A 23558-nucleotide genomic window follows, 5' to 3' on the forward strand; every position below is an offset into this window, starting at 1 on the left:
TCTTCAAAGCCAGCAAAGGAGACTCCTGTAAGATTGGGCTAAAGGCTCTGCATAGAGTCACATCCACCCCAGCACCTGGACTGCGTCCCCTTCAATTAGAAGGTGGTCCTGCATCCCAGCCACACTCAGGAAGGACTTACATGAAGGTATAAATATCAGGAGCACTGGAATGAATCTGTCAGCATGGATGGCCTGCAGGGGACAGCCCCCAGAACCCTGCATCTGATACTCACAAACCTCTATGATGGGAAGGTACTTCATAAGAAGAACATGTGTGAGGGAGGCGCAGAACAACCCCTTACCTGCCAATCTTCTCTGAAAGGAGCTTCCCCTTCTCAGGGCTAGTGGCCGGGTCAGCACTTCACAGTTGTATGTGCAAGTAAATTGAGCATCTTTTTTGAGCAGTACCTTTGGTCTGGATCTACCATCTGGAAACTTAGCTTTTCCTTATTGAATGGGAATACTTTCCATCTTCATGTGTTCATACTGTTTTTCTCAACCCCTCTATCCTTGCCCTAAAGATAGGAGTCATTCGCTAGCTAGGTTAGGAGGCTTTCCGTCTTTCAGATGGGATAAAACAAAGACTTTAGAACTGTAGAGGAAATTGATCCAAGGCCCCAGTTTTTGGTTCTCTAGTGGTATGGAGGAAGAAGGGTCTCCTGATGAAAGTTGGATAGTCTGCCCTCACTTGGCTATACTGGGTTGGGTAAATCAAACATATTTGATGGGATGACCTTACAAATCCCCATTACCATAATGTGCTTGGTTCCTTCTAGAGCTTGTTTATATGCCTGGAGACAAAAACAGTGGATAGAGGGGCAAAAGACATGTGACTGCATGGTCCTGGACTTGATTTAAAAAATTCAGAGCTCCGGAGACCACACAGTCCTAATTTGTAGAGATAATGTCATTGAAAGGACAGCATATGCTTGGAATAGAGTAAACATTGTAGGAAATAGATCGCAGGCCAAGAGGGGGTTACCTAAGACTCTAACCAGGGAAGTTTGATTCTCAAGTTCACTCCTTACGAAGGGGCTCAAGGAAATGCCTATTTAACATGGTAGCTTAGAACTAGCTTATGGGGATTTAGTGAGGTCAGAGGAGGTAGCTGCAGCCCCTCTTTTGTACATAGCTGGTGGCAGGGGGTGGCTACTGGGGGTGTGGTGGTGTGTGCAGGGGAGAAAGGAACTCAGCAGCTGCCTTTTATTTCTCATTTCCCAGGATCTAGTGGAAAACACAAAGGACTTAACTGGGTGTTGCTGGACAAACAACAGCCCGTCCAGGCCATTTTTACTGCTGTAACAGTGGAGCCACTTGGAGGGATCAAAAGCAGGGAAGAATGTAAGAACATTTTATAAACCCCGCCTGCCAAAGGGCACCCAGGATGCATTTGCCTTGTCAAGCTTGTCTCTGAGGCCAGATAAGATTTTCATTTTTCTCCCCAAGACTGCCCTATGTGGCCAAATGAAATGTTAAATGCATTTTAGAAAAGTTTTAATTTGAACAACTTATGATTTAAAATACAATTTATAAATAATTTTTCCATAGACTTGATTGAGGTTGCCGAGAACTTTACAAAAGACATACTGCAGAGCCACAAATGAAAGAAATTACAAAAAAAAAAATATACCTACCATCCTCCTATTTAAAAATACAATGAAATACATCACAGCGTTTCGTTCTTTTTTTTTGTGCAAAGTGGAAGACAATGCTGTCACATACTCACTCAAAGGGACGTAAACTTTAACACAGTTACTTTGCATAATAATATAGGCACAGCTGAAATAACAGATCCTTTCCTTCTCGAAGTTGATATGCCTTAGTTCAACATTTTCCTTTTATTTTGTAGGACTGAAGACGGATTTTTGCTTTATACAAGTGTGTGTATCTACCAAAACATGTGTCTGCTTTAAAATTTAGTAAACTCCCAACATATTTACAGTATTCTCAGAGAATGTGTTTTCCAAATCAGTCTCTCTTTTCCTTCCAAATAGCTCTTTAGAAAATAAAAAACAAATCATTCAATTAATGGACATCCTCCGTGGAGACTTCCAGTTTTCGCTGCGGGACAAAGAGTGTTCCTACGGAGGTTTTATTAGCACCATCAAAATCCACGCAGGCGGAGCCCTTCGGCTTTGTTGGTCCACCTGGGGTACGGAAGAAACTTTCGGCCACTAATTGTGACCCTTTGGGCGTCACAGGAACAGGCTGATTGGAGAGAGAGAGAGACATGGACAGAAAAGGTTAAAGCCACACAGGCTGAGCCAGGGGGTCTCCACATTTCACCGTCTCAATTATTTTCATTAAGGTGAGACAGCTGGGTGACAGAGCAGGATCCGTAGTACGTGGGTAGGGCACCTGCCTTGCACGTGGCCAATCAGGGTTTGATCCCCAGCACCCTACATGGTCTCCTGGGCCAGCCAGGAGAAAGCCCGCTACAAGTCTCCCACCACCTGGCCATTAAGGACTTTTTCATTCGAGAGAAAATCAATGACACCCAAACGTGCTCACCTGCTGTGCCCCAGATCCAGAGACGGATTGTCCATTCGGCTGGCTCTGGCCGGAGACTGGTGAGTCGAACCTGCTCGCCTTCCCGTGCTGTGCGCCTGTACTGTCCAGAGTCACACTCACGGCCTCTACTCGGGGGGACACGGGGATAGAGCCGGGCGCAGGGCTGGCGGTCACCTGCACACTTGGGGAGAGGAGCCCCAGGTGCTGCAGGGTGAAGTTTACGATGGCTGAGCTGGGGGCGTTCTGGACGGGAACAGGGTGGCTGGAAGCGAGAGCTGGGCTGTTCCCAACGGGGACAGCAGCCACAGAAGTTGGTGAGACCATAAGCTTCAAAGGTGTGACGTGGAAAGAGGGAAAATTGACAGCAGTGAGTTCGGACGAGGTCACGGGAATGACACCTACAAAATACAGGGGGAGACCGTCTTAAGGCACAGGCCCGGGGCCCCGACACACTCTACAAGGCTCCTGTGAAGTTGACATAAGCCCGTGTCCGGAGAGGGCTTCCCGTGCACTCACCTGTGATCGGGGAGCTGTAGATCCTGTGGTTGGGGGATAGAGTCCCCGTGTTTTCTTTATTAGGCAAGATGGACTCTGTCCCCAGGGTTGAGCACTGGGTGAGAGGGATTAGGTATCCTGATGGGAACAAGGTCTAGGAAACAAGAAGGAAAGGTGTATTTTACACCCACATGCCGGAAGAGAAATGCTACGCGCCTCTTCAAGGACGAATCAACAACCTGTAGGGGTGGTTTATCCTAACTGCAGACCAACGCCTCCAATTAGGTGGGTCTGGGTGGGTCGGCTGTGCAGCTCGCTCCTTCCTCTTTCCCTCCTTCTGTTCCTTCCTTGGTTTTTAGGCCACACTCGGCAGTGCTCAGGGCCTATTCCTGGCTTTGGGCTCAGGGCTCACTCCTAGCAGGGCCCGGGAGACCATCTGTAGTGCTGTGGATTGAACCCGGGTTGGCTGTGCAAGCAAGTGCCTTAACCCTGCAGTATCTCTTCGGCCTGTACTAGCTCTTCTCTGCCACATGTGGTCTCAGGAAGCACGTCCTGCAGACATCACTGCGCTTGCCGAGTGGCAGGATTCACTCGAACACCCCTCACTCTAAGCCCTGTTGTCAGACCTGCTGACAGGCTGTGCTGCTAACTATTGAAACAAAGTGAAATGCACCAGGACACCGGCGTGGCACAGCTGGTTGATGGGTGTGGGATGGTATTTCCCAGAGCAGTCTGGGGGAATCCTAGTGCCACGGGATACTCACACCGGTTACAAATTGCCATGTTGACTTTGTTGGGGAAATGCTGAGTTAAACAAAGGAGAGTGGTTCCTTCATTAGGGAATTCCTGGCTGACTTTCACGAGGGCATGCTTTGGGGACCCCTGTGTGGGGCAGCCAGCAGAATCTTTGACAGGCTGTAGAACAACCTTTTGGTAGTAATAGTACTTAAAGGCTGGGGCCATAGCACAGCGGGTAGGGTATTTGCCTTGCACACGGCCGACCTGGGTTCGATTCCTTTGCCCCTCTCGGAGAGCCTGGCAAGCTACCGAGAGTATCCCACACAGCAGAGCCTGGCAAGCTACCCATGGCGAATTCCATATGCCAAAAACAATAACAACAAGCCTCACAATGGAGACGTTACTGGTGCATGCTCGAGCTAATTGATGAGCAACGGGATGACAGTGAAAATAGTACTCAAGGAAAACATTTCAAGAAATGTACAGAAACAGTGTTGCCAAACCATAGGTCAAAAAATTGGCTTACTGCCTGGTTTATTTTGGGGGTAGGGGGCCTGCTACAACGAGCTCAGTGCTCAGAAAACACTCTGCTCAGTGCCCGGTGGGGGGCACCATAAGCAGTGCTGGGATTTGAACCAGGGTCACTGCCTTAGCCGCACACTAGGAAAGTGCCCTAACCTTTGTACTTTATACTGTCTCTCTGCCCTGCTGGCTGTTTTTGTAAATTGAGTTTACATTGGAACACAGTCATGTTCCAAAACATTCAAGCAGTGTCTGTCGTGGCTTCTCTGTGTTTGCACCCTGTCAGAGTTAAAAAGGTCCACAAGAGGCCATATGGCTTACCAAGACAAACATGTTTACGCCCCAGTATAGAAAGAGCTTGCTGATCCCTCGTTTAGAACAAAGGAACTGTACTGCCATGTGTTTCCTTTCTAGCACTTAGGATTCTAATGATACCACACAAATACTCTTAATAATATACACATTAAAGGGGAGGGCACCAGACTTTTAAAAATCTCCTGTTTAAAAAAAGAGAGAGGGGCTGGAGTGATAGCACAGCGGGTAGGGTGTTTGCCTTGCACGCGGCCGACCCGGGTTCGAATCCCAGCATCCCATATGGTCCCCGGCCGACCCGTGTTCGAATCCCAGCATCCCATATGGTCCCCTGAGCACCGCCAGGGGTAATTCCTGAGTGCATGAACCAGGAATGACCCCTGTGCATTGCCGGGTGTGACCCAAAAAGAAAAAAAAAAAAAGAGAGAGAGAAAATAGGTATGTTCATATCAGAGATCCTTGACATTAGAGCAAGTTGTAGATAATAATGTCATATTCCTGGGGCCAGAGAGACAGTACAGTGGATAAAGTGCTTGACTTGCATGCAGCCGGCCCAGATTTGATACCCAGGACCATGCACCATCTCCCAATCCTGGCCAGGAGAGATTCCTGAGCCCGAGAAGGGCAGGTTAGACCATACCCAAGCACAAATGGGTGTGGTCTAACCTGCCCCCACCTCCCCAATATTATATTCCAAATAGAACAAGCCAGAGGTTGGTTGTATATGTTGCCGCCGTGCCTGCTAGATTCTTACACATGGTGGACATCCTGCAGGAGGGTGAAAGGGTAGCTAAGCTGCCGGCAAAGCCAGCTTCAGCCTTATCATGAGCGGGACTGGCAAAAGGTCAAAGCAACTCTTGTAAACCAGGCTCCTGCCCATTATCTTCCCTCCAGATCTGTCTTCTCTCCTTAGTCAAAACATCAGCCTTCACTTTGATCTAGAGGTTACTGGTTTCTGTCTTCTTCCTTGGGAACCAGTGGATTCAACCCACAATGTTGAAAGTACAAAGGGAGCATTAGATTGTGCTTCTTAGATGCTTGGTACTGTCTAGTACCTTTTAGTAAAGTTTCCTTTAAAGCTTTAGTAATGGAGAATCTTTTGGGGGAATGGGGGTGGGGGAAGATCTCCAAGGGTGTTCAGAAGCCCAGGGGTCCCACCAGAAATTCTTGGCCAATTGGGTGGGAGGTTCCATATCATGCCCTGCAGTGCTGGGGGTTACCTAGGAAATCCTGACTGTGCCAGGACTTCTAGTGCCATCCTGACTATGCTCAGAGTACCAGGTGGTACTAGGATGGAACTCAGGTTAGGTACACACAGGCATGACCCTAACTGCTCTACTAGCTCCAGCCCCTGGAGAATATTTAAAGGGTGGATTAAGACACCATATAAATAGCTGTACTTTAACATCTTTAATCACACTCTTCCATAGTATATGGAATATGCTATTTATCTTTAATAGTTTTAACTATTACTCATCTTCAGCAAAACATACACTCCCATAAAAATTATTTTTCAACTTGATACAATTTGATGCAAACTATATTCATCACAAATCTTATAACCTATGATGCCAACTCCTCATAGGAGCTTTAAGATAATGGCATGGATGGATTTTGACCTATTTAACACATCATCTCATCCGGCTTTTGAGTTCTGTTACTCCTTCCTCTTCCTATTAGCCCTTGTGTTGATCCTCATTAACTTTCACGACAGTCCCTATCATGTACCGCCGGATGTGTGTATATTTATCCATATACTATCTTCTCTGCAACCATAGGAGTACATATTTTCTCAGTAAACATTTGCTGAATAAATCTCACTGTCAATGTCAGCCCATGTTAAAAAGAAATGGTAATAATGAAATCACAGAGATGAACAAAGAAGTTTAGGACATTGAAAAGTCTGTCCACTGAAAACCCTAATCCCAAATAACTAAGTGAGCAACAGGAGACCATTATAAAATTATACCCACTGGCCTAGAGAGATTAGGGAGTTCCCAGAAAATTGAATCATGCTAAAGCCTAGTAATTTTCCCCCTAGCCAGTATATTCAATGCAAAAAATGATAAGAGGCTAAGATAATAGGTATTTTGGATGGTTTCAGTGAAGCCATCCTTAGGGATAATTTGAAAACCTCTAAAGCCTCCTGAGTAACAACATTTACAGATAATAACCCCCATATTTCTCCAGTCCCTTAAAAGGATCACAAACATCTTTATGAAAGTTATTCTGTAAAAAAAATTACTTAACCTCACAAAAACCATAATCCAATCCTGGGGCAACTGTTCAAAAGCAACTGTCACCAAGGACAAGTGGTGGGTTTGATTTGATTCAGAGCTCAGAGCTCGAGATGGTCAGGGAAAACTGGTGGAACAAATTCTTTATAGATGTGGAATCACATGATGTGGAGAAATAAAGTAACTTGAGTTAATAGCAGCAACAAAGAAAAAAGAGGTTAACTTCTGCTTCCACGTTTAATAGCGTTTGTTTTGTAATAATGTCTTTCATTATAATTGTCCCAAGGGATGAAAAGGAACATAAATGTAATGAGAAGTGTCCCATGCTCCTGATATCTGGTATGCTGGTAGGCAGCCTATAAGTGCCTAATTAAACAGTTAAGCGGAAAAAAATGCCCAGAATACTCAAATCTCTATAATCAATGATCAAGTATACCTACAATTTGTCTAGATAGGTGTGACTTTTCTACTTACAGGAAATGGGAATTCTGGCTAACATTTTAGGTTAAAATAATATAACAACTGGGGGTGGGAAAGTGATCTTTCTATGCTACATATGCCAGTTACATGGCAACAAACACACACTAGCTAGTGACTCAGAAAGTGGGAGCTGTAAGAACCCTCTGCATGCAGCCATTCATTTGGGGCTATGCCTGCTTATAATTTACTTAAGACTTTCAACGACAGGTGTTTGCAAGTGTGTGATGAAGAAATGGATTGCAGGACAACCACTCATGGTGCTTAAAAAGGGAGCAAATAATCCCTTCCTCCAAAGGTTAAAAATGTCTCTGCCGTCATTCCAGCCAGGGGATTAGCTGTCTGGGGTCTTGTTTGGATTATGGGATGCTAAGGAACAGTCTGGTGTCTCCTGAGAGACTGCCTTTTGCACGGACAAATTTCACAAGCCACCAAATGGGCAGGAGTCCCAGAGTTCAAGACTGTACTCACCGCGGAGACATTTTCAAGTCCCTTCAGGTCTTCTCGAAATTTCTTTTTGGACCCAGCATCCTCCTGCAGGCTTGCCCTCTTTGAGCCCCTTTCACCAGCCGGCTCCCTGTCTCGGTGCTTTGCACCCTGTCTTTCTGGTCCTGGCAGCAAGCTTCCGGGCCTGGCGGAGGTACAGGACTTAGAGGAATCACTGGTTACCTTCTCAGTGGTGGCATCTGCAGAGTCTTTTGATCTCAGAGTTTTAGCAGAGGGGGTTTGGCAGACTGTTGGACTCAGGCCTTGTTGCGGGGTCAAAGTTTGGGCTTGGGCAGGTTGCAAGTAGATGGCATAGGATGGGCCCGAAGGGGCCTGAGGTAGGATCACAGGCACAGCGGAAGACAGTGGGCTGGGGATCAGGGGGACCACCCCCAGGGGCTGGATGAGGGAGGGTGCCGTCAGCTCCAGCTCTGCACTCGCTGATGTGTCCAGAGGGGCCACTGGTTTGTATTGCCCAGCTCTTGTCAGCTGCACTTTCACTTTCTTTCTGGGTTCACTACAAGACAAAAAATTTCAAATCATGACACCACGGAAACTCATTTTCTCTGCAGGTTCCACTACGCAAAGCTTCAGATTAAAGCCAAGTTTCTAGGAAACGAGCAGAGAGTTTCAGTAATTACTGTTAGGCCTTACAGAAAAGACACCCTAGCCAGATTCTGGGAAGGGTGTCTATCCTTCGTAAGCTAAGTTACGTGAATGTTGCCAGGGAAAAGGAATTCAAAAAGTCACCAAAGAGCACTGCCAACTGACCTTGACTGCTCTTCTAACTGCATTTTACAAATAGCCGCAAGCTGAGCCATTTTACTTGGGAACGGTGCAGAATTCTGGGAATTTTCAGCTGGAAAAATGAAAAGAGAGGAAAAGGTGGTCAAAGTCAACAACTAAATGGAGAGGAAGCTTCCTAGAGTCAAAGGACCGATTAAAAAGCATGCACTCCCAATCCTGCAAACACACACAATAAGTGAGAAGCCTCATCAGTGATTATCCTTTAATTCGCTTACATTAGGCTTCAAGATGGCTTAGGTAAATGGTTGAAACAATTCTCTAAGAAGTCCCAAGTAAGCTAAATGATCAGAGAAACAAAGAAATTCTGCCAAGCAGAGACCTGACATTCATGAAAATGTACCTTTATTGGCCTTGATAGGGCTGCTGGGAGCAGAATTTATCTTTCTCCGATCACTTTCTATGCTCTTTACTAGTTTGATAAGAGATGGGTGTCTGGTAAAATTTGGCTTCCCACGGGTAGAAAAGAGGTTCTTGGCACAGTTCTCTTTCGAAGACTGCTTCACTTCCAAATCCGAGGGGGCGAAAGGGGTGACTGGGCTGAGACCTGAACAGAAAAGGATAGAACATTAGAACACTGGTGGATCCGCTTCCTCTGCGGCTATGACGTCCAAGTGTCATTCTAAGATGCTCCTCTTAAGGGACCCAGAAGCTGCAAGGTGCCAACTATGTGCCAGGCATGCCTTTAAAATTATTACCTAAAACAATTGCGCTTGTCTTGCTAAAGGAATCTGGAGATAGTATTTCTTTCTTTGACATCTCTGCAGCCGACTCTGTCTTATAACTAGTGGTGTTTTCTGCTGTAGTTGTCAGCAATGTTTCTTTCTTATTGGTGTAGCATATATTCTATTCTATAATCTGTGGAGTCTGGAGTCGTCAGGCAGTGGTGACCTGAACCACTATGGTCTGAATGTTATGTCCCCTCCCCAAATTCCAATGTGAACACTGATGCCTTCTGTGAGGACATAAGGTAAGTGGTAGTATAGTGGTAGGATGCTTGCCTTGTATGAGGCCAACCTGGGTTCAATTCCCGACATCTCACCTGGTGCTCTGAGCCCCTCCAGGAGTGGCCCTTGAACACAGAGCTAGGAGTAAACCCTGTGCACTGCCAGTTGTGAACCCTTCCCCTAGAAAAAATCAACAACAACAACAAAAGACAATACACAGAGCTTCCTAGTACTTTTCCACCATGTAAAGTTATAACCATCAGGCAGCTGACTTCAAACTGGGATCTCACTGGACACTGAATATGCCAGCACCTTGACCTTAGGCTTCCTAACCTCCAAAACTTCGAGAAATAAATCTTGGCTGCTTATAAGCCGGTCTGTGGAACTGTCTTAGAGAACTCCAGGTAGCTACTTCTCAGAAAATGCACACTTATTTCAGAGACATTAAGCGCCTAACTCAAAGTCTGTCGGTGTAGTGAGTCCAATTTGAGCCTAAGATGTGAATCCGGTTAGTGTGTTCCAGCACCTAAGTATATACCCAATGCGGAGCAAAGAATCTCTCTTTAAAGGTTCTATCCAAAAGCACAGTAACTTTGCAAAGGCACCTTTTTTTCCTTTCCTTCCCATTTTGCAGGTGACAAAACTGAGCATTCAAAAGTAACTTGCCCAAAGCCACACAGCTGGTGAGTGGCTGAGCTGGGACTGTAACCTGTGTCTCTGCCTCTATGTTGGAACACTTTTATGCGAGCACCTCTGGTCCCAGATGACATAGAGACAGAGGCGTCCCACATTCTACAGTGCACAGGCTCTATTATGATCATCTTATGCCTTAATCATGTACTACTTTTTAAATATTCTTTCACATAAAGCTTTTACCTCCTAGACACAGGATGGGAAATAGTCATGAACACTGGGTTGCTGGTAGAAGCCAGATTTTCCTTATTGCTCTTCGTTCTTTTCAATCACCTTGATATATTCTTTCTACATCAGAGGGCGAGTTAGAAGGGGAAAGGAGAACACCTCCAAGTATACATGAAGCCAGAATAATGAAGCAAACACATGAGAGAAAACAAAGACATACCACCAGAATTTGAACTGATTTCTGGGCCTGTCCATTTAAAAGCTGGTTTTCGGCCTCTTTCCTCTGTGACGTGAACTTTCTTGATAAGATCCAGACTACTCAGAACATTAGCTATATCATACAACCTCCTTATTTTTGCTGGGGGACAAAAAAAGCACATAAAACACTTAATGTAACAATGGAAGGGCAAAGGATTCTGCTTCATAAGAACTTATAGTCAGCGTTCTACTAACCCCCATTCACAGACAGGAAAACCTGGCTCTTCTTAGGGTATCTTAGTGATAACCGCTTTAAAATTTAAAAACATAGTTTAGATACTAAAAAGTATTTTGTTTCTAAACACAAAATTAAATATTTAAATACTAAAAATTTAAGTTTTTAATATGAAAAACCATTTCTGCTGGTACTGAATTTTCAAAGGACAAAAGAATAAAGCTCATATGAGCTTACCCTCTAGGGAACTATGTTACAGATTAAAAAAACTAAAATGTTACATTGCTGAGAGTTCTAAAGAGGCTTCTGCAACATTGTTCTAAAAGAAACAGAAACAAAATATCACTGATTCCTTTCCTACTGGCCATGGTTTTAACAATTTATGTAATATCATTAGACACAAAAAATTCTATTAGATTCTTTCATTACATGGTATGCACAGATTTATTAAATCTAAACATCCTACATATCTTAAGTTTTGTTACAAGTCTGCCTCTCCTTTCAGCTTGCTAGTACAAAAATTACAGATCAAAGCTCTTTCTTCATAGCCACAGCAGAAGTCTGAATGAAATCCCTAGGGATTTAGCAAATGACCCCTTTTCAGTTCTTAGAATCCTTTCCAACGCTGTGACTAACTAACCAGTGAAATAGAGAGCTGAAAACTGTCTGGTGACTCAGAACAAAGCAGGGGTGTATGTGTGTGTGTGGGGGGGGGTGGGGGGGGGTTGAGATGGCATCCATAGTACTGGGACATGTTTTTGGAAATTGCATTTCTTCAAAGCCAAGTGACAGGATTACTTTCCTTTACTTCATTTTGTCTTCACAGCAACACCGTCAATCTGGACTGTCTAAATATGCTTTTATGGGACTGGAAGAGATTTTCAGGCATGGGAAGGAGCCTTAAGCATCCCCCACAGCCTCCGTTGTTGCTTGAGGCGGGGGGGGGGGGGTCCCCCTTATCATACAGCTGGGGTCCACATATTTAGTCTAAAGCCCCATATTTAGACTGGCCTCCTGCTCTACTTGGAATTCCCTGGAAGCACACACCAGCAGGAAACAGACAGCGACAGCAGGCTCGTCCTGGTGTGCCGAACAATTCTTCTCCTAGTCTTGCTAGGCTCTGTGCAGGTTGCTGTAAAGTCTGTCACAGAGGTCAGGGCAGAGTCTGCACTAGGAACCAGAGCCTGATCCATGAGTCGTTCCCAATTTTAAACAGGTGTGCTGGCTTCTCCTTCAAAATGGCAAACTGATGTGCTGCAGAACACATCCGGGGGCATCTGAGAAGAGGTATTCATATCCCCACAGAGGAGAGCCAGTACTAAGAGCAGTGAGCTGGGTTCCAGGGCCACTCAGCAACGTATTGCTCAGTTAGGTTACCAGGCTCCTACACATTCTCTGAGTATAACTCTGGGGGAACAAGATTCCTGTATCGAATGAGGTAACCTCTAAGGAACTGCTGATTAGCCAAAGAGAAATAGGACAAGTAAGCGCAGTCCTACACATCTCTTTGGATCCTACAAGTTAGCTCACACAGTCAGGTCAGGCTTCCAAGGAAGAGGTGTTGGTACAAAAGCAGAACTGGAGAAGACCTGTATAGACAGCAAGTATGTCTGGAAGTCAGTTTCCAAGATGCTGTTTACGGACAGGTCCACGAGTCCAGGGCCACTACCACACTTACTTTTAAACTTGCTTCTGTCCAAATCTTCCACGTGGTCTTCCCCAATTAAAATCTTTGCGGCGATTTCTAGGCTTACGATTTGAGGCGTCGACACCAAAAAAAGCATCACAAATTTCTGGCTCATCACTCTCAGAGACTTGTCTTTGCGGCTGTTTACGGAGGCTTGGAGAAGGATGGGGATTAGAGAATTAAAATTCACGATGGGACAAGTGACTTCTAAAGTAACAAGACTAAAAATATCCCCAACCCGGTCAGACAGTGACAACTGTGGCATTTAAATGTTCAACGCAGCAGAAATGTTCTCTAAGGAGTCTTTTCTCAAATCGAGAAGTGCCGCACCACCTGTGCCTCTCAATACCATCTCTTACCTGCCCGAAATTCCATTCCAGGGAGTTCCACAAAACACATGTCTGGCTGTCCATTGGGGCCAGTATTTGATTTGATGAGATGATCTTCTATACTGTAACTCTTACTGAAGTCAAACTCTTGTTCGTATTCTTTTTTCTTGATCATCATAATCTGCTCAGCATACTTGTTCTCCATCCCGACACTTTTCAGCGTCCCAAGGGTTTTGGTGAGATTATGTCTCCCATGCCATGTATACCTGTTTTTGGCCAATCGGCTCACCATATGTAAACTCTCCAGGACATTGACGATATCATAGATGCGCCGACGCTCAACGTCTACAAAAGAATGAGGCATTGCACATAAGTAGGATCAGATTTTGGAGAGTGCACAGCAACGACTCACTTTTGTTGACCTTGGTTCTGGGTGATGAAACTTCCTTTATATCCAACAGAGAGTGTGAAGATGAGGAAGGAGTGACCTTCTTCTCCCAGGGCACAAATTGTTTAATACAAACAAGAAAGTCCAAGTACAGTGCCTCATGGCTTTGGAATATTTTTACTCTAAACTGGGGAGATGGGTATTAGCTATATCTTAATGAGAAAATAAGAGTTTCAGGATGGCTAAAGAGCTCACCCCAAGAAACAAGGCAGTAAGTGGCATAATCAAGTCTTTAATAACTCCAAATCCCTTATTTCAAACCTAAAACATACTGCTCTCTAAAACATAACACACACACACACACACACACACACACACACACACACACATATACAGAGTTGTTATAAGATAGTTCAAAAGGACTAAGATTTCTTACTTTTTCTGGAATTCTCATTAGGCTATTCCTTTTGTCTAAAATCACTCTTGCAAGTGTTCTTAGAGTTCAGTGCCTCAGTTCTATCAAGTCCTTGCACAGATGCCACCTTCTCTGAGAAGACCACTGAGGTCTTTCATGTTCCTCACTAAATAGCAGGATCCACAGAGCAGAGGTGCTGTCCTATTTGTTCACTGATGTCATCCCACACTGTCCAGCACATAGGGAATAAGCCATACTGACCTACTGAGTGAAAATGTAGTTGGCATCACCTGCAGTTTGGCATCTTCAAACTCAACTAACCACAGTACTGTGAAAATCGATACTATGAAATCAGGCCTATCATGGTGTCTCTCCACTGAACACCTACAGATGTTGCATCTGTTCTCTAAACCATAAGCATAACTGAGGCAGTTCCCAATTTGTATTAAGTATCACAAGTAATCTAGAGATGACTTCAATTCCATAAGAGGATATATGTGGATTATATGTATAAACTATGCCATTCTATGATATCTGGCATCCCGGAGGGGGGGGGGCAAGAACCAATCCCCCGAAAATACTGAGGGACAAACATACATCCTACATGTCATATTTAAGTATGTGTGAATAGATATGCAAGAATGGCTTATTCTTGGGCTGGCAAGAGAGTACAGTGAGTAAGCCTTGCACGTGGCTGACCCATACCCAGGCACTGCATACAGTCACCTGAGAACTTCCAGGACTGACCCCTAACCAGAGCCCAACAAAACCCTGAGCACAGCTGGGTGCGGCCCCCTAACCCAAAGCCAGAGCTCTCTTGCACCTCCCAAGTGGCTTATTCTTACAATATGAAATAAAGTTGTTATTTAGAAATAGACATTAAATCAAATCTTTCTTCATGAGGTGATAACTCTATTTGAAAATATCTTGTATATCTCTTCATAGTATGATTTGTGGGATGGGGGTGGGGGGGTGGGAGTGTTGAACCACACCTGATGGTGCTCAGGGCTTCCTCCTGGCTTTGCACTCAGAGATCACTCCTGTGAGGGCTCAGGGACCACAGGGGTTGATAGAGATAGAACCAGGGCTGGCCATTTGCAAGGCAAGTAAGTGCCTTAGCTCCTACGCCCACAGTCTGATATTTTCATGACTCCAAAGGTACCCTGAATTTGCCAGACTTCTTTGTAGCTATAACCTGATTCAATCCTATGAAGAGTATATGGAGACACAGCACTGCAGTGACTTTTATGTGAGGTGGGGAAGGTGGGTGTTAGGCCATACGTGGTGGTGCGCATGGGCTATTCCTGGTCAGAAGTGATCCCTCGTGGAGTTCTGTTGGATGCATTACAAGGCAACTGACTTATCCCGTTACTCACTCCAGCCCTCTCACCATAGTGACTTTTGCCAATCACCCAACACTCTGGAGGGGTGCGCTGATTCTCACAACTAGGCTTGGAAGCTGTGAGCACAACAGCCCCACTGCCACCACAGAAGCTGATTCCAGCAGAAGCTACCAAGACATCATTCCCCAGTCTGGCTCTTTAAAGAGACAGCAGCAGAGCAGTTCAGAATTGTAGCTGTTTTCGAAAGAAGTCATAAAAACACTATTGCTTTCCTTAAGGCTACCAGCTTTTGAAACAGAGACAGAAGCAATCTCCACTTTGATGTTTTGCTGCTGTTACAAGACTCATTGAAACTGGAAACTACATACCTTTCTTCCAGTTCAGAGGGCTTTAGAGAGTTAAAATATCCTCCTGGCCCTAGTGTTCTTACTCCAAACCCTTGCTTGGTTAGGCTGGTCTGAAGGAATAAGCCCATGAAGTTTCTTGAATTATTAACCTGGTATTTCAGTGGGTTCTTTGCATACTTACTAAGTTCCTCAGCTACTTCATCAAGACAGATGTCATTATTCAAAGCAGGGTTAGGATACTTCGGATATCTTGCTAAGAACTTATGACATAATAATCCTAAACTTTTCTCTTTTCGGCTTGGTTGAGATTTCTCATATTCATCTCCAGATAAGTGTTCCTGCAAAGGAAAAGGTAAATAATATCTTATTCTGGAACAAAGTTTAATGGATTTATCAGGGGCATCTAGCTGTCCTTGGTGACTAATCCCTCTTAGATCTACGTGCTGAGCGGCAAAGTCTGAGAAAAAAGATAAAGGTGAGGAACCAGCACAGACTGCCTGGCAGATCCAACAGGAAAGCTTACATTGAAAAGATGTTAAATGTTCAAAACTTCCAGTAATGAAATCTTCTTCATGATGTACATGGAGGTGATGTATACCGTATTGCTGGCTCTTCTGCTACTGCTATTCCCCATATATACCTGCCCCAAATCCTTGCCACCCTTCCCTACACCACAGACATTCAGTTCTCAGCAACTTACATGCAAACAATCTTTGGTCTCAGGCAATCCATTACTATTGTCAAACAGCCCCCTTTTCTGATCTCTGTTTCGGATTTCTGGGCTTACGGCACTGATGAGCATTTTCAGATTGGCTGTTGGTGTCCAGGGTTCTCCCTGGGCAATTTCCTTGGGCTTGGTGGGTGTTGTCAGAGGGCCAAGGTCAGGTTGAATGTCTGCCAACACTATATTTGCTGCAGTGGATTCTTTGAGAGGTGTTTTCATCAGTCCCCTTTTATGAGGCTCAAAAAAGGGATTTTCCTGGTTTTTTTTTAAAAAAAAGTAGAAAATTAAATCCATTATAAATCAGGATTTCCATATCTTACTGTACAATAGATCATTAAGGGAAAAAATGTTAAATAGGGTTGCAGAATTGATTAAATTAGCAACTATCCCAACAATCAAGTGTTGCTCGTTCTTATTAATGGCTAAAGCTACCATTTTCAATTTTGCAATAAAATATGAATATCTTCAAGATATGAAGAAGTTTTCATTTTATACTTTAAGAATAAAAAACTATGACACACTTTTAAGCTTTTAATTCTGCAATAATTTTAGATTTATAGAAGAGTTGCAAAGGTAGTATGGAGTTCCTGTTTGTCTTTCACTCAGCTTCCCCTAAAGGAGTAATAATTTAAGTAACCTTAAACTCCAAGGAGTATCCTTACTCATTGCATGGTTCTAAGAGAAGCATGTCCCCTTCCAGCTAATATCAGAGCTGCATGCAGTTGGTGTTCAATAAACACCAGTCATGGAAAAGACAGCTAAAGGGACAGGGTGAGAGCATAGAGGGTCAGCCTGATTAGCAAAATCTTACAGAGAACAAAATCCAAGATGCTTTTAGAGGAGACTTTCAACCAGAAAATCAGGATCTTTGGTTATCTAAAGCCCTTTACTTTCTAGATGGAGAAAGAGGGGGAAAGCATCCCTGAGAAATGTGCGAGTAAATTAACCATAATTCATAAATAAGACTAATGGGGGAGACTCCATTGCTCTACATTTGGACCCGGGGGACATCACCTTCTATGGCTTTTTAACTATAGCTATTTTGAAGAAAATGCTTGGGAAGGTAATAAGTGAAAGAATAGAGTCACCAATTTCTTGAAAACTTTAGCAACAAAGATTAATGGGACTATTTTTATCTGTCTGTGGTATTTCAAGATTATCAAGTGCTTTTACATTTGTATTTTCATTAAATCCTGCATTTCTGTTTTATAGAAAAGGACACCCAGGCTGAGACTGGTCACCTGGATCTCCCTAATCCAGGTCTGTGTTCTAATATGGAAGATGGGCCCAATGGGGAATCCTTGCCAGCTTGTGCATCAGTGCTTATAAGTAACCTTAAACTTAAACTCCAAGGAGTATCCTTATTCCTAACTGCCCAAGAATGAGACTTTCTCAAAAGCTCAGTGTTCTGACTCAGACTATCAAAAGTGAGAACAGTTTTTTTTTTTCTTTTTGGGTCACACCTGGCGATGCTCAGGGGACCATATGGGATAATGGGAATCGAACCCGGGTCGGCCGTGTGCAAATCAAACGCCCTACCCGCTGTGCTATCGCTCCAGCCCCGAGAACAGTTCTTTTATTTGACAAAGATCTAATTGACTACTTTTTGTAAGTTGAGGGAAGGGTTACATCTGGCTGTGCTCAGGGCTTACTCCTGGCTCTACACTCAGGGATCACTCCTGGCAGGACTCAGGGAGCCATAAAAGAGTACCAGAGATCGAACATGGGTTGGCAGTTTATAAGGCAAACACCCTATCTGCTGCCCCTTCCCCCTTTTCTGGTAATTTTACAAAATATTGCCTTCATAAATGGGTATTGTACCCTCCATAGTTAAAAAAAAACCAGATAATTTGACAGAAAATTATCAGAAATCCAACCTCAAGTCATGTCAAGTGCCTTTTCTGAATTTCAATTGTCCAACAATTTTCAGAAAAATGTTAACTACCAAATTTTTATTATTCTTGAAATATCTTTTCCCTAGGCTTATCTTTTTGAGACTTTTGAAAAACATGAAAGATCACATTAACTCTGGACAGCTCTACCTCTCTTCAAAAATTGGATTTTCCTTTCATTCAGAATTTTAACAGAGGCCAACTAAAAAAGGCTAACTAAAAGAGGCTATCTAAAATGGCATTAAAAAGATATAGGATATTAAAGAATTATGAAGTTAAGCTAGAGGTATAATTATATTTAAGCTGAGAGGATGAATAGTGAATCTAAAAAGGTACCTTTTCGTTCTCCATTCTGTAAATTTCTTGTTCATTTAGAGTTTCGTTAAGAAAGAAAAATCTGGAATTCCTCTCAATAGTCTGATGGTTTAAGTAGTCCAATTAAGCCTATTAAGTTTAATATCCTTAAAGAAAAAAAAGATAAAAGTTAATAAAAAATAAATTTAGGCAATCCCTTGGAAATTCCTCTTAAAAAAAAACACTGATTGCTGTAACAAAGACTAACGAAGGAACAGCATGTAATGTTCTTCCTGATCAGAGATAGCCCCCCTGGGGAGAGGAATCCATCAATCGCCAGTAAATTCCTTCAGTCTACGGATCCACTGTCATGAGACTTCTAGCAACCCACAGAATTTCTAGTGACAACCCTTTCCTACCTTTAAAGAAGGCAGGCCATTCTCTGGACCCCACCGAACGAACTGTAGCAAGCACAAGCACCCACCTGTTAATAGATCAGCGCTCAGGGCTGGGAGCCCCAAGCCCAGGTTCCAGCTGAGAAGATACGACCCCAAATATCTGGGTAAAAGTCTGCATCTAGATGTCTGGATTTCTCCCCTAACACACACGTGCATCAAAGGCTCAGCAACAAAGTCTTAGGAAGCAATTTATGAACTTCCAAATTTAACTCCTTAGCGCCAATAATATTCCGGGTATTTAAAGAGCGCCTTATGGCTATTAATTATTTTTAGATTAAAAAAAATAAGATGCAAAGCGCTGGGTACTCGCTAGTAAGGTGTCCAGATCAGGCCACGATGTTGAACTCCGCCGCGGCATTTGCTAACTAGGCAATCAGGTAGAGAGTCGCCACCCGCTCGGCGTTTCGCGCACTTCCCTCTCCGCCCGGCCAACTGCCCCTCCCCCAGAGCCCGGTCCGCGCGCTGCCGGCCCGGCAGTTCCCGGACAGCATCCTAGCGGTTCCCACGGCAACGACGCCCGGCCAATGAGAGAGCAGCGCGCGGGCCTGCGATTGGTCGGCGACTCCGGGGGCGGGTCCGGACCTTCCGCCTTCGATTTAAAAAATTTGGCGCGGAAAGCGCGGAACGTGGCCGGCGCCGCCCCTAAAGCAGCGCGGGGCCCCGAGCGCGGGCAAAGCCGCCCCGCCCCCTCGCTCGCCCCCTCCCCTCTGCGCGGGAGCTCAGCTCCTCCCTCCACGGCCCCCCGCAGAGCGAGAGGCGGGAAACGGCCGCGGCTGCCGCTGTCTTCCCCCAGCCCGCTCCCGCGGCCCGGCGGGCGGGATGCCGCGTCCCTCTGGGTCCCGCTGACCTGTCAGTCCACCTCACGGTTGGAACTGTCGGGGAGAGGGGAGGGGGGCTGAGCGGAGGAAGGGGGGAGGGGGGCACTCCTCGGCACACCTTCCCCGCTCCGGCCCCAGGAGCTCTCGAGTCTCTCGCAGTCCGGGTGGGTCCTTGACGCCGCGCCGAGGTGGGTGCCGGAGGGAAACGCTGGGACCGGGGCTGGCGGGCCGGCGGGCGGGCAGACGGGCAGAGGGCAGCGTGACCGTCCAGGAGCAGTCAAGCCCCCGATTTGAAATTAACCCGCTCCCGGCGCGAGGCGATCCCGCGGGCGGGGAGGGCCGCTCCCCTCCCCCCACGCCCGCTCTTCCCGGCCCCGGGGCCCGCGCAGCCAATCGGAGCCTGCAGACTGGAGCCCGCAGCGAATCAGGCTGCAGGCACCGCCCTCCGCTCCCGCCTCTCTGACCAAGTTGGGGGAAAAGTTCAGCAACTTTTTTTTTTCCTTTTTGGCAAATATCCCCCACCCCCCCACGCCCTCTCCCCCATCCCTCTTCAGCTCCAAGTGTGGGAATAAAGCTGGGCCGGTCCGGGACGCGCGAACTGGACCTGGAAACCCTGCCATCCCTAACCTGAATCTGTCCCCCCTCACCTCCTGCTCCGCCCCAGACCCGCTCACCTGCAGATCCGCCCCGAGCCGAAACGAACGAACCTTCTCTCCCGAGAACCCGAACCATTGCCCACCGTGGCTCTAAAACTCGGCGTATGAAAGAAGAAATTCGGCGGCCCACTTTCTTTTTTTTTTTTTTGCCCAGCCTCGATGGGCGCGGGGGTCTTGAGCGCATCGTGGAAAGCCAGGTGCGGTAGAAAGAGGCGGAAAACCCGCCAAAGCCTGTTCCTGGCGCCAACCCTTCTCGGCGTCTTCTCCCATCGGCTCCTCCCTTCTTCTTCCCGGTCGTCTTCCCTCGCTTTATCCCGCGTTTCTGGCTTCCGAACCTGCGATAGCTTCCACGCGCGGAATCCTGCAGTGTCCCGGAGCGACAGCTCTCTCTCTCTCTCTCTCTCTCTCTCTCTCTCTCTCTCTCTCTCTCTCTCTCTCTCTCTCTCTCTCTCTCTCTCTCTCTCTCTCCCCCCTCGCTCGCTCGCTCGCTCTTTTTTCTTTTTTTGCAAATAGGGAAACCGAGGCCCAGCGCAGCAGCGCTGATTTGCGTGTGCCAAGATTGCGCTCTCGCCCTTGGCTTGCCTGCCCCGCTATTACCTGCTTTGAGGTGTATTTGTGTGTGTGTGTGTGTGTGTGTGTGTGTGTCTCCTTCACACCCCCATCCACGCTTATTTTATTATATTTTTCCAGCGACCCGCGGGACCGCGTGTCCGTATCCATTGCCCAAGCGTCTAAGATTGGGACGCCCAAATCTTGAGAGTTGAGTTTAAACCGTTCCTCTTCTTTTGTAATCTTGGCGTCCCTAAGCCCCGGCAAGGCCCAGGCCACTCTCCAATCACCCGGTGGCAGCTCATACTTAAGTCTGCGACTGAACCTCGCTGTCCCGCCGCGTGGGACGTTGTTTATGTTCGCGCACGCGAAGGAAGAGAGCGCGCTGCTGTGGGTAGTGATGCAGCCGTCCTGTCCGAATCCGACGGGAGAGAGCGGGGGTCCAGTGCTGGCGCTCGGGGTAGCTCACTCCCCGGCGGCAGAACTGGATGTTCGGGCGCACAAGGTGGTCGCCCCGAACTTAGAGAGCCTTCGCATCCCCTGCCCCTGTGCTGGCCGCCAGTTCTGGGCACGGGCGCATTCAGCTTTGGGCAAATACGCACCTTGAGCTCCCGCCGTGGACGCCTAGCCGCGGGGAATAGCTATAGCTCTGCCTCCTACAACTCTCAGGCTTTTTAAAAAAAAAAGCGAGGAGGGTCACTGGGCTGTTTGCCCCCTTTACCCCACCCCCACGATCGGCCGGCTGTTTCAAGCAGTAGTAGCTGGATCTTGCTGCTCTCCGGTGCTCCTTTTCTGGAGGGATGTGAGCATATATAAGTGCTTCCATCAAAGGTGGGCACTTGCGGCTCCCACTTATGCCTCCCCCTCCCCCATTTGGTTGGTTGCACAGATTTTCCCGTCCTCTGGTCCCCCCCTCCATTCAGTGTTTATTTGACAAGTACCGAGGGAGTACTCTTTAAAGGGGACTCTGCTGAAGGGGTGGTCTGATGCCTTTACTATTTAGAGGCCGGGGCTTGATGGTTCTTGCCTGTGACGTGCAAGGCCATTCACGCTCCAGGGCTCTGAGTGCCAAGCATGTGGACGGTGGTGCAAGAAACAGCCACCCACCCTTGACACTTAAGAGATAGCATCTCATGTCATGCTCTGGAGCAGGTGCTGCCTGTGTGTTGCGAAAGCAAAAACAGAACATTCTTAGGTAACAAATTCGGGGTGGCAGGGGAGACCTGGAATATGGATTTGAGGTCTTTCCGTGGAAAGCCATGTCCACCAAGCAGTGGTACTCTTCTTTCTCTCTTCACGCCATAGCTGTGCCCATGATTTTGAAGAAGGAAAGCAGTGCAAGGGCACCAGCTTAGAATCCAGGCCTACCTGTTCCCAGTTTCATAGCTCTCATTCCACTATCTCAGCAAATTGCGGTGTACCTTGAATCCCCCTTCACCCCACCTCACAGAACAAAATGCAGAAAAGGGAGCTATGCAGTTCTTGTCCAAGTGACAATAACCATGTCTGACGCAAGCGTGTGAAATTAGACTCCAACTCACTGAACATCATGAAAAGGGTCCTAGCTTCAGTGAAATGATATCGTTTGCCCTCTTAACAAACCTTTCATGTTAAGGTAATGAAAAAGGAAGAAAGCTGAAATGATTTTCCATGCCATATTAGTGTGTGGATTTGAATGCATGAATGTAAACCAAAGGAGTATTGACAACTTTTGTGGTCACTGCCCAACTGAGAAGGGAAAATGAGGGGACAAATTTGAAATCCTGCATTTTTTCCTTCTAATTTTTCCATTAAACATGTTTTCCAGTTACTAGCTATATAATCCAATGGAGGCCGGGGGGGGGGGGGAGAAATACATATGCACTTATATTTCTAGCTTTGGCTCACCAGATTGAATGATCTGTGTGTCACTGAAGCTAGACCAGTTTTTCCACCCTGCGTGGCAACCTTCAGAGCTTGCACAATGGGCGGGCTCAGATGTATGTTTGACGTCCAGCACTGAGTAAAGATGTTGGGGAAGCAGGGGAACTGGGTACCCTGTGAGGTGTCTAGATTACAAAGTCATTTTTGGCATTTCGGAAACCAAGTGCCTTTGTTATCTTTACCAGAGCCTTACATCGGGGGTTGAAAGCGAGTGCAAGAATGGCTACACTCGCTAGTGGGTTCCAAGTCCTTTTCATCTCGCATCCTCTCACCCCTTCCTCGCCCCTCCCCCCACCCCATCTCCCTATTTCTGTTGCTGAACCAGTGGGGAAATGTGGGTTGTGCTTTTTCTGTAGCACGGGTTGGCGCCGCCACCACAAAACAGCTGTCTAGAGCTTTAAATTGCACAAATCCCCATGTGCTGGGTTCAATTGCAGCTGCTCACAACCAGATCTCAGCTGTCTCAGGTCGCAGCCATCCCAGGTCCTTTTAATGAGTTGGTTACTCTGCCCAAACGGGAATTGTGTGTGGGGGGGGGGGGGGGAGGAAGGCGGGGAGTCCCAATCTGGGCAGGGACTAAGGAGGGTAGAGAGACAACAGGGGGCAAGGAGGTGGGGGAGCTGGGGACTGTTTTGTACTAACTCTGGAGCTAGCCTTGGTGGGAGTCTGCCCAGAGTGGCAGCCAGGACTTCCTGTGAAACTTCCCCGCCCACCCCCCACTGCCCAGCTCCCCTGTGACTTCCTGTGAGGAAGTGCGGTGGACTGATGGAGATCTGAAGCTCCGGACTCAGCTGCGGCAACAGTTGCTGCCATTTATTGAGCAATTATTGCCTCTGAATGTTTTCAATGCTTGGGGGGATAATAGAACACAAAATACCGAGGAGCCTTTTTTTTCTTTTTAAATAGAACTGG

The 23558-nt window shown here is 46.4% G+C and overlaps 1 protein-coding gene across 1 annotated transcript; it reads right to left on the reverse strand.

Annotated features, from left to right (window-relative positions):
* Window positions 1-1937: 1937 nt before the first annotated feature.
* Window positions 1938-18299, reverse strand: E2F8 (E2F transcription factor 8). Its single transcript, XM_004607844.2, has 12 exons — window positions 18285-18299; window positions 16033-16311; window positions 15514-15670; window positions 12870-13184; window positions 12502-12663; window positions 10611-10748; window positions 8926-9129; window positions 8550-8637; window positions 7764-8295; window positions 3028-3160; window positions 2512-2909; window positions 1938-2208 (listed from the first exon to the last, which is right to left on the reverse strand). The coding sequence occupies exons 1-12, from the start codon at window positions 18297-18299 to the stop codon at window positions 2026-2028; spliced, it is 2604 nt and encodes an 867-aa protein (XP_004607901.2). The 3' UTR covers window positions 1938-2025.
* Window positions 18300-23558: the final 5259 nt, after the last annotated feature.

This window comes from Sorex araneus, chromosome 6 (genome assembly GCF_027595985.1).
Source record: "Sorex araneus isolate mSorAra2 chromosome 6, mSorAra2.pri, whole genome shotgun sequence".
Lineage (NCBI taxonomy): Eukaryota > Metazoa > Chordata > Mammalia > Eulipotyphla > Soricidae > Sorex > Sorex araneus.

What these genes read in the sequence shown, in the direction of transcription:
- E2F8 (XM_004607844.2), bottom strand. An exon ending in TGAAGTAGCTGAGGAACTTA is followed by an intron (nt 13,185 to 15,513) that starts GTAAGTATGCAA and finishes ATTCTTTTGTAG; the next exon opens with ACGTTGAGCGTCGGCGCATC. An exon ending in CTACAGCTCCCCGATCACAG is followed by an intron (nt 2,910 to 3,027) that starts GTGAGTGCACGG and finishes TGTATTTTGTAG; the next exon opens with GTGTCATTCCCGTGACCTCG.